This window comes from Globicephala melas, chromosome 5 (genome assembly GCF_963455315.2).
Source record: "Globicephala melas chromosome 5, mGloMel1.2, whole genome shotgun sequence".
Lineage (NCBI taxonomy): Eukaryota > Metazoa > Chordata > Mammalia > Artiodactyla > Delphinidae > Globicephala > Globicephala melas.
Window position 1 is genome coordinate 44,637,878 of NC_083318.1, and position 13,259 is coordinate 44,651,136.

At 50.6% G+C, this 13,259-nt stretch overlaps 1 protein-coding gene across 1 annotated transcript in view; it reads right to left on the reverse strand.

Moving 5' to 3' along the window:
• Window positions 1-13,259, reverse strand: part of FAM184B (family with sequence similarity 184 member B) — a 114,799-nt gene that overhangs the window by 7,821 nt on the left and 93,719 nt on the right. Inside the window, exons 11-14 of the mRNA XM_030864287.2 lie at window positions 8,588-8,741; window positions 5,480-5,643; window positions 2,468-2,646; window positions 676-822 (exon numbers count right to left, since the gene is read on the reverse strand). Coding sequence (XP_030720147.1) covers window positions 676-822; window positions 2,468-2,646; window positions 5,480-5,643; window positions 8,588-8,741 — 644 coding nt within the window. The remainder of the gene's footprint in view (window positions 1-675; window positions 823-2,467; window positions 2,647-5,479; window positions 5,644-8,587; window positions 8,742-13,259) is intronic.

Sequence of the window (13,259 nt, forward strand, 5' to 3'; positions counted from 1 at the left end):
TTGTAACTCCAGAGCCTAAAACAGTGCAAGGCACACAGTAGGCCCTTAACAAATATTTGCTGAATGAATAAATGAATGCTTGCACGAGGGGCCCTTGCTTTCTTAATCAATCCTTGGGAATAATGGTTTCCACCCTGAAGAACTGATGTGAAGATTAAATGAGATGGTGCACATTAGAAGGTGGAAATGCTCATAAAAAAGTAGCCCTGATCTTCTTCTGTGTGTGAGGGTCAAACCATGCTCATTCCTCACAGATTCCCAGTACCCTGCACAAGACAGGAATGCAGTCTCATAAAAAGACGGGTGGCCAACCATCCCAGTTTGCCTGGAACTGAGGCGCTTCTGGAACTCGGGACTTCTAGTTTTAAAACTAGGAGAGGGCTTCCCTGGTGGCACGGTGGTTGAGAGTCCGCCTGCCGATGCAGGGGATGCGGGTTTGTGCCCCGGTCTGGGAGGATCCCACATGCTGCGGAGCGGCTGGGCCTGTGAGCCATGGCCGCTGAGCCTGCGCGCCCGCCTGTGCTCCGCAGCGGGAGAGGCCACGACAGTGAGAGGCCCGCATACCGCAAACAAAAAAAAAAACTAGGAGAGTCCTGGGGACACTAGGATGAGGTCCCCCTAATAAAACGGTACATCTACTAGTCCCTTCCAACCTGGGGCCAAGTCTTCACTTACTCGGTTTCCAGGGCAGCCAGCCGGGCCTGGAGCTGCGCTTGAGCGCTGCTGAAATCGGCCACCATGGCCTGCATCTCCTTCCGGTGTTCCTGGAGTAGCATCTCCACCTCCCGGGCCCTCTGGGCTTGCTGATCCTCTTCCAGCAGCCTGTGGGGCGGGGTGGAAGCACAGCTGGGCTTGTCCAGGCTCTAGGGACTGAACCTCTAGGGCACTGGAGTTTCTCCCCACTCTGCTGGGTGGCCTGCAGAATCTAAGGTCAGGACACAGTGGGAAGGAGATCCGGGGTCTCTGCGTTGTGGGGTCCAGCTTGTGGAACCTCTTCTCAGTACCTTCCACCCCAGCATTCCATGAAGGAGAAACCTGAGCACAAAGGGCAGCCTTCTGGGGGAAGGGGTGGAGGAGAGCTCAGGAGAGGAGTCCCAGAAAGCACTCCTTTCACTTGGGGGAGGTGGGTAGGCCTGGAGGCTCAGATTCTGTATCGGAATTACCAAACGTTGTGGACTCTGAGCTGGGAGACCAGCGGTCCAGGGTGGGAAGGCAGGATGGGAGAGGGATTAGGAGAACACTGTTTAGAGCCAGGCTGCCTGCGTCCCTCCGCGGCCTCCCCCATCACTTCCTAGCTGCGTGACTTTGGGCGAGCTACGCTCTGCTCAGTTTCTCCATCTGACAACAGTGGCTACCTTACAGGGTTATTGAAAGGATGAACTATGTTAATTCATGTCCAGAACAGCCCGTGGCACAAAGCGTATGTTCGACCATCAGCTATCACTTTTCTTAACCTTGGGGTGGGGCACTAAGGGATCCTCAGACCAGCCTCAGGGGGCCTGACACCTTCTGAAAGTACATGCATATTTTTGTGTGATGATATCCTTCTCCAGGAGAGGGACATCGTTTTCCTCACCTGGAGGGGGCTATAATCGGAAATGGTTAGGAGCCCCTACTCTGGTCCAGTCTCCTTATTCCAGTGTCACATGGTGAGTCTCTAACTGAATTTAAGGTGCTCCACCTTGGCCAGGTGGATTCATGGCTGTTTCTCAGATGAGCCTCAGGCCTACTTTCACGTGAACTTTACGCCAGGGACTGGAACATTCAAACTCTGGGATGAAATGGACAAATGCCTTCAAAGATACAAACTACCAAAGCTCACTCAGGAAGAAACAGATAACTTGAAAAGTCCTATATCTATTAATGAAATTAAAGTTGTAGTTATAAACTTTCCAGCAAGGGAAAAAAAGGCCATCAATTCAGGACTTGATAAAGGGCTATCCAGCCTGGACAAGGAAATCAGAGTTGCCACCACAACTTACCGAGTACCAGGGTCAGTGCTAAGCATCTTCCTATACATTTCACTGCATTCTACAAGAGCCCTGAGAAGGGGTGGTGTTTTCTACTTTTTACAGGTAAGGGCAGGGTCTTGGAGAGATTCGCAGACTCGCCCAAGGTCACACAGCTAGTTAAGAGCAAACAGAACTGTCTTAACTATTCCACTGCACTGACTCCCTAAGGCTAGTTTTGAGGATACTTTTGGCATCGTTAAGTTTGATTCCATAGATTCTCTGATCTGTAGGGAAACAGGGTACCCCTCCCCCCATTTCAGGGCTAACCCTAGGCGTTTCGAGATCTAGAATTCCTAGACCACTGATACTTTCCATGGGTCAAAGGAGTAACATCAGTGAAGTGCTGGCGTACTTGGGAGACCTTTCTTTGGGAAGATGCCAAGGGTGCAACCCAATCTTAGATCCCAGAGGCTCGCCAAGGGGCAAAGGAGAGAAGCCCCGACCCGCAGAACTACCTGCGCTGGTCGCGGAGCTGCAGCGCCTCCTGCCGCTGCTGTTCCACCTCGGCCCGCAGCCGCCGCACTGTTTCCTGGAGCTGCGAGTTCTCCTCCCAGAGGCCGCATCCCTCGCTGGGCTCCTGCTTGGCGGCGCCCTTGCTCGTCGGGGAGCCCGCCTGGCCCCGACCACCCCCCTCCTAGGGAGAAAGCAGCCAGAAGAGCCGTTTGCAGGAGGCGCAATGGCAGACAAGGGCCAGAGATGTGCCGCGGCAAAGACACAGCCTGGAACCCAAGTCGGGCTCCTGATTCAGGAGCTCACGTCTAGTCTCTTAAAGTTTTCTGCTTTGAGAGTTGGCCAAGTGTGGGCCTCAAAGAGTCTAATAATGCTGGTGAGCCAAGAATGTGGCTTAAATTAAAACAAGCCCAACATTGCACCTGTGTGGAGTGGGGGGGGAGGGGATAGGATGTCTCTGAGCTGCTTCTTGTTAGGACACTAATTCACTAATTACCCCCCAAAGGTCTCATTCCCAAATTCCATCATATTGGTGGTTAGGGCCTCAACATGTGAATTTGGGGCAAAACCACACAGGGCAGAGGAAGGGGAGAGTGAATGTTTGCTGAACAATAACAATCTGTCACATCACCTCACAGGATTCTGATACAGCGCGTCTGGGTACATCCCAGCCCTGTGTCTTTTGAAAAAGCTTCCCAGGTGACTCTAAGGCCACCACAGTTGTAATCCACTGCCCCGCACTTGCCCTTGCCCGTCTCTACCTAGGGTGCCTTCCACACCCAACCATTCCTGCCTTGGTGATGTCTTCTTAACCCCTCAGGGGAGAGGCGACAAGCTTTCTCTTCTCTGAGAGCTAGATCCTCTCCGTGTGGAGGTTATAATGAAGTGCACTGATTTGTTGAAATGCTGGTTTCCTCCACCAGACCAGCAGCTGTTCCGGGAAGGAGCCATCTCCTCTTCATCTTCCCAATCCTATAGCACCTAGCACAGTGGCTGGGATTCAGCAGGTGCCAAATGAATGCTTGCTGCGAAATGATGCTTGAATGTCAGTGGTTCCGACAGAAATACAAAGACTGATATCCACCATTAAATGGGGTCAGGGTTAATCCCCGATTAGTGAATGTAGCAGTTTTCAAGTCCATGCAAACATGCCTGAAGGTTTGTGCATCTGTTCCTTCCAAAGACTGGACAGCATTGCACAGGGAGCATGTGTGGCCTAGGCCCTGTACCTCTTGCTTCCAGCCCTGGGGTTTGCATAGTGTGGGATGCCCATGGGCACCACCTGGCACTCACACCTGCACGACCTGAAGAGCCTGGTTAAAGTCCCGTGGGACCACCCTTGACTAGTGGGAGAGAGAAGCTGCTGGATAAGTGCATCCCCCTCTGTACTTGGCTGCGACAGCTTTGAGAATTATTTCATGGGGCTCCTCAGAAGATCCCAGTGGATGCAACACCACTTACCTGCAGTGGTGGCCACGCTGGGAATGCATCCTGACATTGCACCCCCCTTTCACTCCTGCTGCCTGGGGCTGTTACTTCTTGTGGATATAATTCTTCTCTGTGTGGGATATCACCCAGGGCCTTGCTGTTCCTCCCGGAGGGTTCAGAGCTTCCCTCCAGTGAGGTGTAGGTGAGGATTGGATGTGGATGACCAGGTACTGTCTCATCTGCCCAGCCCGGGTTCTCTATCCATAGCCCTCAGGCAAGTCTGTCATTCATTGCAGAGGGCCCAATAGTGGGCCCTCCAGCCACCAGCTGTCACCATTCCACACTCCCCCTATCTCCTTCCACAGGTCCAGGTGTCCTCCACCAACTTAGAACATTTAATGGATCAATCATATTCTGTTTTCCCTCTGCTAGACTTTACCAACCGAGCTGAATTCATCGTGATACATCACTTGTTAATAATTCTCATTAAACATAGAAATCGTCTTCAGGTTCTCAGTACCAGCAAAATCTGGAATGAACCATCCCCATGTTCCTGCGATCTTCAGCAGGTCTGGGACACCAACTAATCGTGGCTGTCTGCACACCCTGGTGGAGACTCTACTGTGTGTGGAGCTGTGTGCCGAGCACTGGGGGTGGGGCTGGGGGATGAGATGAAGCAGACATGGCTTGTTCTCAAAGGATGCCTAGTCCAGGCGAGGAAACAAGGGCATCCATGAAGCGACGGGTCTCCAACAGGACAGGCAGGAGAGGCGGGTGCCAGCTGAGCTATTGCAACAGGAAGTGCTCCAGGAGCGAATAGGGTAGAGAGGTCACGGGTGTGGAGGGGAGGCCTGTAGCATGGAGGGATCGACTGGGCACTGAAGGATCAGCTGGGCACTGGAGAGGGAGGAAGGGGTCCCAGGCAGGGGGCAGGGCATATGCAAAGGCAGTGAGGCAGGATGCAGAGCCTGCATTTAGAGCAGAGGGGGATATGCAGCCAGTGGGTAAAGGCTTTTCAATGTCAGACTGACCATTGGGAGCTTATTCTCATAGCAGTAGGGAGCCACTGAAGGCTTTACACAGATGTACTTTAGATGAATACCTGAAGCCGTATGTGGTGGGCTAGGGAGAGATGCCTGGGTTGTTAGGAGGTCCCTGTGCTACCCAGCAAGGTAGGAATTATGGAGGGCAAGGAGGGGGATGATGGGCCGAGTCTGACCAGAAAGTTCGAGGAGAGTCAGCACTGACCTTTGGTGACAAGCTCACCTGCCCTCACAGGAACAGGGGGGTCTAGACAGGGAGTCTGTCTGGGGAGGTGTTCTGAGAAACTCTCTGCAGGTCTACAGGACGGACCCTGTCTGGCACCAACACCCTGAGATCCCACTGCATCTGCATTTAAAATAACACGCTGCACTTAAAACTTGTTTTTGCTTTCCAAATATGGGAGCCTGCAGGCTCATCGTGTCCCCTCCAGGCCTGTGGAAAGAGAGGGTCTTTCCCCCTTCAGACAGGGGGTGACCGAGCACCCAGAGCCTCTCCCTGACACTGCTCCAAGAAGGGTGTGGCATGGGCAGGGCAGGGGTGCTGACCTCTGCAGTGCTGGCACAGTCCTCGATATCCCCTGGACACTGGCTGACGGCCTGTCGCTTGCCCACACTGCCCGGGGCCCTCAGCTCAGCCTGCAGCGCTTCCAAGTCCTTCTGATGCTCAGAGCAGGCAGCCCGCTGCTCCGCCAGCTCCTGCCTCAGGGCCTCTGCAAAAGGAAGAGCATCGGAAAGTCAGGAGCACGGTGAGGCCAAAGTCTCTTCTGCAGGGACCACAGTCTCTGGGGTGGGCTGCAGTGGGGAGCTGCTGCAGGCGCTGGTTCGAGTTCCCCAAACTTGCTTACGTATTTCGAGAGAACAGTAACAGCAATACCATGTATAGAGCACTAAGTGTGCTAAACCCTTGAAAACTGTTCCCAGTTAGGCCCTACTACCATCCTATCCAGTCTCATCCCTCCCATTTTATGACGAGGGGACAGAGCCTCAGAGAAGCTGAGTAAGTAGCCCAGAGCCACCCTGCTAACAAGCGGTAGAGTCAGGATTCAACACTTTCCATGGTTCTTCTTCCCTTGGGACCACGTGCTTCGCCACTGCTGGTTAGTTAGGACGGGTGGTGGGTCAGGGTGGGACAGCCTGTGTCCAGAGCTGAACCCCGAGGCAACACCTGGCCTCAGCACCAAGTCAGAAAACTAAGAAGAACAGGGAATTAGCAAATGACCCAGTGGCCTCTTCTGGGGGTGCGGGTCTCAAATCGGAAATGTTGATATTTGTGCCAATACTTAAGGAGACAAAACATTCACAGGTTCTACTTCTCACGGATGTAAGGTCCCAGCTGGATTGTGAAGGTGGGAGATGGCATGTCATCCCAACAGGATCATGATTAAAACCAGAATCATTCAGGAGAAATGTACATGCCCTCCTTAACTCAGGGACCAGTACAGCCAGAAACTCGAATTTCTCCTCTGAGGTTAGTAGGTGATTTCTGATAGTGTAACGCTTACCAGCATGATCAAAAGGCAAAGAAAACAATCATTTCAAAAAGAATATTCTCTGATGGAGTAGACACTATTCAGTGAGCTATTAATTAATTAATTTATTTATTTTTTGGCTGCGTTGGGTCTTTGTTGCTGTGCGCGGGCTTTCTCTGGTTGCGGCGAGTGGGGGCTACCCTTTGTTGCCACGTGCGGGGTTTTCATTGCGGTGGCTTCTCTTGTTGCGGAGCATGGGCTCTAGGCGCGCGGGCTGCAGTAGTTGTGGCTCACGGGCCCTAGAGCTCAGGCTCAGTAGCTGTGGCGCGCGGGCTTAGGTGCTCCGCGGCATGTGGGATCTTCCCGGACCAGGGCTCAAACCTGTGTCACCTGCATTGACAGGCGGTTTCTTAACCACTGCGCCACCATGGAAGTCCGAGCTATTAAATTTTAAAGAGAAGATGATTTTCAAGTGCTAGTAAACTTGATACTTTATTTTCTATTATGGACTTCTGAGACCATATTTTAGTTATTGCAAATTACTTTTGAAACATTGTTCCAATAATCCTAGAGGCCATAAGATACCCAGTACAGGCTGTAGTACAAAGCAAGTGCTCAACATATATTTGTAAAACAATTAAATGATGTTTAGAGTGAAAATTAATGATATTGTGAAAGCGTATCAGTTGTAAAAGATTTCCCATAAGTTTACTAAGGTTCTCTGAAAAGGACAGTATTTAAACACATAGAAAAGTTTAATGTATTCTGATGCTTCATACCAGTGAAACCCGCGTTTCCTTTAGATGCTGCTAACTTTAGCATTTCCCACGCGGCCGCCTCATTCCAGGGTAGCTGCTAACTAGGAAATCTGTGGGACTCTCTCTCTCTCTCTCCTTCATCCAGAAACGTGCAGAGCTGACGTGCTGACATGCAGTGAACAGGACATACTGTATAATGAAAACTCAACCAAGCAGCAGGTAGAACTTATTCACTTATGGAGGTAAAGAAAATGCTCTTCCCAGAATTCTCTTAAGGAGAGCCCTGTCTGGGATTGAAGAAATATTTTAAAAGGTCAATATGGGGCTTCCCTGGTGGCGCAGTGGTTGAGAGTCCGCCTGCTGATGCAGGGGACGTGGGTTCGTGTCCCAGTCCGGGAGGATCTCACATGCCGTGGAGCGGCTGGGCCCGTGAGCCATGGCCGCTGAGCCTGCGCGTCCGGAGCTCCGCAATGGGAGAGGCCACAGCAGTGAGAGGCCCGCGTACTGCAAAAAAAAAAAAAAAAAAAAAAAAAAAGGTCAATATGGTCTTGAATGCTAGGCATGAAATAAGGAGGGCATTGGTCTTGCTCTTAAGAGTGAAAAAGAAGATGAGAGTAAAAGAGAAAATGAGGGAGAGAGATGATCTACAAAAATGGAGAGAGGCCCTTGGAGTCAGCCGTGCAAAGTTGGAATATTCAACAATAATGACAGTGAACATTTACATAGCATTTACCATGTACCAGGCTCTATTCTTCCCATGTATATACTCACATAATTCTAATAACAGCCCAATGAGGTGGATACTATTATTATTCCCATTTTACAGATGAGCAACTGCATCACAGAGCAGTTAAGTAACTCGCCTGAGGTCACACAGCTAGTGAGCACTGGAGTCAGACTTCAAGCTCAGACAATTTAGCTCTGGAGCTCTTTACTACCTCTGGAAACTTCTAGAATGCTTTGTGTGACAGGTTTTTGCTGTAGAAACTGAAGAGGAGGTGAGTTTCATGCTGGGGATAATGCGGGGACAGGGAACAGCAAGGAGCCTGGGGGCCTAAGTCCCCAAATTTGCAGAAATCTTCAGAAATGAGCGTTTGAGGTTATCTCAGGAAACTCTCACGAAGGCTCAGAGATCTGGCTTATGTTCATCAATGACGATGATATTATCTGCACTCACTGGGCTCATGCTATATGCTAAGCATTTTATATTTAATATCTCATCAAATCCATACAATGCTTCTATGATGGAAGGACAAGTGTAACTCCACTTTATAGAAAAGGAAAATGAGGCTGAGGGCAACCTGTCCCACATCTCACATCTTGTTGGTGTCAGAGCCGGGAGAGTCACCCCGGCCCCTACCCCTGGGCCCCCTGCTGCCCCTGGTTTCCGCGTGTGAACCCTGCTGGGTGCACAGCCGGCCGCGTACCTAGCAACAGCGCCTGCTGAGCCTGCATCCTCTCCAGCTCTCCCTGGAGCTCTTGCTGGGCCTTCTCCTCCAAGGCCTGTAGCTCTAGCCGGTGCGCCTGGTGCTGGATCTGGAGGCTGCGGCTGGATTCCTTCTTCAAGCGCTCCTCTGTGGCCTGTGGGCAAAAGTGGGAGGAAGGAGGCATGGAAGTGGGCACAGAGGGGAGACCTGTCCCTTTTGCCTAGCTCCTCCTCTGTGCTGGGGCCCCCGCCCTGAGCACTCACCACACCCTGATGGAGAGCTTATCAGGCTACAGCGAATGCTCCCCTGCCCATCTGGAATGACAGTGATGGTCTGGCCATAGCAGCCATTTTGTGCTGTGTGAACCTAACCCCTGTTCACAGCTGACTGGACCAGAGTGGACACCTGATCCAAGCTGGGTCAATCGTTGGGAATTTGGTGTTAGGAGGAAGAGAGCAGGAAAGAGACAGACAGACACTGGCTATAGGAAAAGCAAGAAAACACGTTCTCCCCTATAGGGCCCTTAGAAGGGACACAGCCCTGCCAACACCTTGATTTTAGGATTTCTGACTTCCGGCTTCTAGAACTGTCAGATAATAAATTTGTGCTGTGTTCGGCCACCAAGTTTGTGGTAATTTTGCTACAGCAGCAGTAAGAAACTAATAGTTTCTTAGAGTTCCAGTATCACACACCACTTTTCAGGTGAGGAAACTGAGGCTGGGAGGGATGAATTCGCTTTCCCAAGGTCACACAGAAAAGATGCAGGATTAGGAGGAAAGAAGCTCAGAAAGGTGAAGCGCCATGACTGAAGACAGGTAGTGGCGGGGGCAGGAGTGTGACCCATGGGCGGCGGCGTCCAGGGCCCAAGCCCTACCCGCTCCCTCATGCAGCCCCTGGGAACAATGAGAAATAGGACTGCAGCAAATGCATGAGGCTCCCATTAGGGGTGAGCAGGCAAGGCAGCTACCTGAAGACCGCAGCGTCTTTGCTTTGCTGCTCCCCAGCAAATGGGGAAAAACGGTCTTACTCCTCTCGTGGGAAACTCAGTCACCCCCTGGTGAGTTTAATAAGACAGAAAAGTCTTGCACTTTTCAAACTCTCCGATACTCTCCTCCTCTTGCACTTGCTGCAAGCCTCAGAGGACTCCAACTGGTGACCTTTTTATCCCTCGGGGAATGTGAATGGAGAGATTGAAGCAAAGGTTTGTAAAAGATGGAGCCAAACTCTCTCACTCTGACCCGGCGTCTTCAGGTCAGCCCTGCCTGCCTTCCGGCTCAGAAGCCCTTGGCAGTGAAGACCATGCAGGGTTTAGCCGCCAGATTTTATATCAAGTCAGACACTCATCCCTGGCAAATTGCTCTAGCCTCTTGTTTGCCTTGCTCTTGTTGTGGCTGGTTTGGGGCCTCCTAAGCAGCCTGACTTCACCCCCAACTCTCCATGTTCCATCCTATATAAAGTCTCCTTCCCCTGTGCTCCCAAAATACCATGTGCGGCCATCTCATGGCTCCAATTTACTGAATTACAGCAACCTGTTTGAGTGGCTGCCTTTCCCCTTAGAGGTGAGCTCTTTATGGGCAGACTGTGTTAATCATCTTCGTATTTCCCGAGTTCAGCACGATGGTAGCTCAAGGTAAATGCTCAATAAATGAGCATGAGTAAGAAGAGTGGATCTTCTTAAAACTGAGCTCTTCTATGGACTGAATGTTTGTGTCCCCCCACCCCCAAAATTCATATGTTGAAACCTATTCCCCAACGTGATGGAATTAGGAGGTGGGGCCTCTGGGAGGTGCTTAGGTCGTGATGGTGGAGCCCTCGTGAATGGGATTAGTGCCCTTATACAAGAGACCTCAGAGAGAGCTCCCTTCCTCTTCTGCCATGTAAGGTTATAGTGAGAAGATGGCCATCTATGAGCCAGGAAGCAGGCTCTCAACACACCCCATATCTGTCCGAGTCTGAGACTTGGACTTCCAGCCTCCAGAACTGTGGGAAGTAAATTTCTGTTGTTTATAAGCCACTCAGCCTGTGTTATTCTGTTAGAGCAGCCTGAACAGACTAAGACAAGCTCTTATTCAGTCATGTACTGTTCTAAGCACTTTACGTGGATTATCTCTTTTGACGCTCTCAGTGGTCCTATGTGGTACATACTATTAGCCATCATTTTATGAATGAGGAACCTGAGGCACAAGGAAGCCTAAGCTCTCTTTCCTCTTAAGTGGCAGACCCAGGATTTGAACCCAGGCATCCCACTCTTAATCACTATCCTGTGTTAGGAATGACCAGATGTCTGCCATCTCCAACGAGAACTGCAACCTGTCTCTTTTGTCTCATTCTGGAACCATCCCATGCAGACTGGAGCCAGCAATAAAGACCCCGTGAATCTGGTTCCAGGGTGACCAGGGACTGGGGCTTAGAACCACAGGGTCCCCCCAATGGGCAGAGCACCCTCCCCCTCTCTCACCACCAGATCCTCCTTCCTCCAATCAGTCGGAGGCCCTGGGACACCTCCCTTGCAGGTGGGCCAGCCCTCTGTGCTTCCTCTGCCTCCTGCAGGGGATTGAGGCCTAAAGCCTGGAGGGGTAAAGCTCAGGCCAACCCAAAGGCTGGCGTGACCCAGCAGCAAATAACCTGGGAATCTCGGCAGCCTGAGCCCTTATAGATTGCAAGCCAACCTGGAAAAAGATTTAAGAGAATGAAGGAAGAAAAGGAACTCACAAATTTTATAAATTTATTTATTTATTTATTTATGGCTGCATTGGGTCTCCATTGCTGCGCGTGGGCTTTCTCTAGTTGTGGCGAGTGGGGGCTACTCTTCATTGCCGTGTGCGGACTTCTCATTGCAGTGGCTTCTCTTGTTGCAGAGCACGGGCTCTAGGCACGCGGGCTTCAGTAGTTGTGGCTCACGGGCTCAGTAGTTGTGGCTCACGGGTTCTAGAGCACAGGCTCAGTAGTTGTGGCGCATGGACCAGGGCTTGAACCGTGTCCCCTGCATTGGCAGGCGGATTCTTAACCCCTGTGCTACCAGGGAAGTCCCAGAACTCACAAATTTTGAACACCTACTAAGTGCCAAGCAGTCCACATTGCATGATCTCATTTCTTTTTTCTTTTCTTTTTTTAAAAAGCCTATTTTATATTTTTATTGGGGCAATACATGCACATAGTATAAAGAGTCAAATAATATTTTCAAAAAAGGAAAACCAGCACCTCTTAGCCCTCTTTCTTCCTCCTTCTGCATCCTGCCCACTGGAGGCAGCCACTGGCAACTCTTTTAGTTCTTTCTTCTGATATTTACCGCCATTAACAAGATAGTACCTTCCTTCTGCTGTTTTTTTTTTTTTTGCGGTATGCAGGCCTCTCACTGTTGTGGCCTCTCCCGTTGCGGAGCACAGGCTCCGGATGCGCAGGCTCAGCGGCCATGGCTTATGGGCCCAGCTGCTCCGCGGCATGTGGGATCCTCCCGGACCGGAGCACGAACCTGCGTCCCCTGCATCGGCAGGCGGACTCTCAACCACTGCGCCACCAGGGAAGCCCCGCTGTGTCTTGATTATTTTAGAAATTATGAATTGTCTTCCCATTATGGTGGATGAGGATTTTGGTCTCATACATTCTTCCCCTTCCATTCCTTATATAGAGTTATCTTGGTTTTTTTTAAATACAGTGAAATATATTCAGTATTTATCCTTCTTGTGAGTACCATTTACTGCTGAGCTAAATGAACTATAATTATTAAAATCTACCTTATACATAGTTTTGTTTTTCCTTGCATTAATAACTACTGCATTTTTAATTTGCTTAGTTTTTTTTGGATATTTGGCTAAGTCTTCCTACAACCTCTAAAAGCTTTGTAAAATACTTTCACTACAATCTTTCACGTGGCCAAATCGGTCAGAGAAACCACCAGGTCTATTTTTCCTCGGAGGCATCTCTTCAAGAGCCCTCAGTCATCATGCTCCAGTCTAGACTGAGTTGTTCCCTCAGCCAGTGGCATAGCTGGGCTCCTAAAACCTTCCTTCTCCTGTGTTGGATTCTCTGTAGCCTAGATCCCTTTTCTTTCCTCTTTCTTGATTTGCTCCCTTGTTTTGGTGGGATATTCTTCAAGGAACTTTCTAAGGAAAAGTGTATGGAAGATGTATGGGTCCAACAGGAGATAGAAACCACACAGTAATTTAAACAAGGGAAACTGAATCTAAAGAACTATTAAGCTCTGATAGGAGAGTAACTGTAGAGATGCAAAGAGAACTCTGAAGGGTATCCTGAGGCTGAGGGAGAGCATTCAAGAAAGGGAAAGCTTGGAAGGAGGAGCCCTTCCCCAGCCTGGGATCCAGATCTTGTTGGAGAAGGTGTGGTGGCAGCTCACTGATGGAGATCACCAGGTTGCCCAGGCCAGAGTCAAGCAGGAGTAACCCTCCACAGTGCTGGTGAGCCACAGATGGGCAGGTGCCCAGAGGGAACAGGGGCACCAATGCAGGCATGAGGGCCAGAGGGAACAGTGTTTGCCTTGGGAGCGTTGCAAGAAACAAACTTCTGGGGTGCAGGCAACAGCAGCCAACAGGCAGGAGCCCAGAAAGAGTCAGGGTGTGCAGGTGTGAGGATGGAGTCTGTGGTGTCCACATCGGGAGGCCACAGGAGTCACTGGGCCTGGACCAGGGCTATGAGATCACTGTGAAGTCACTGG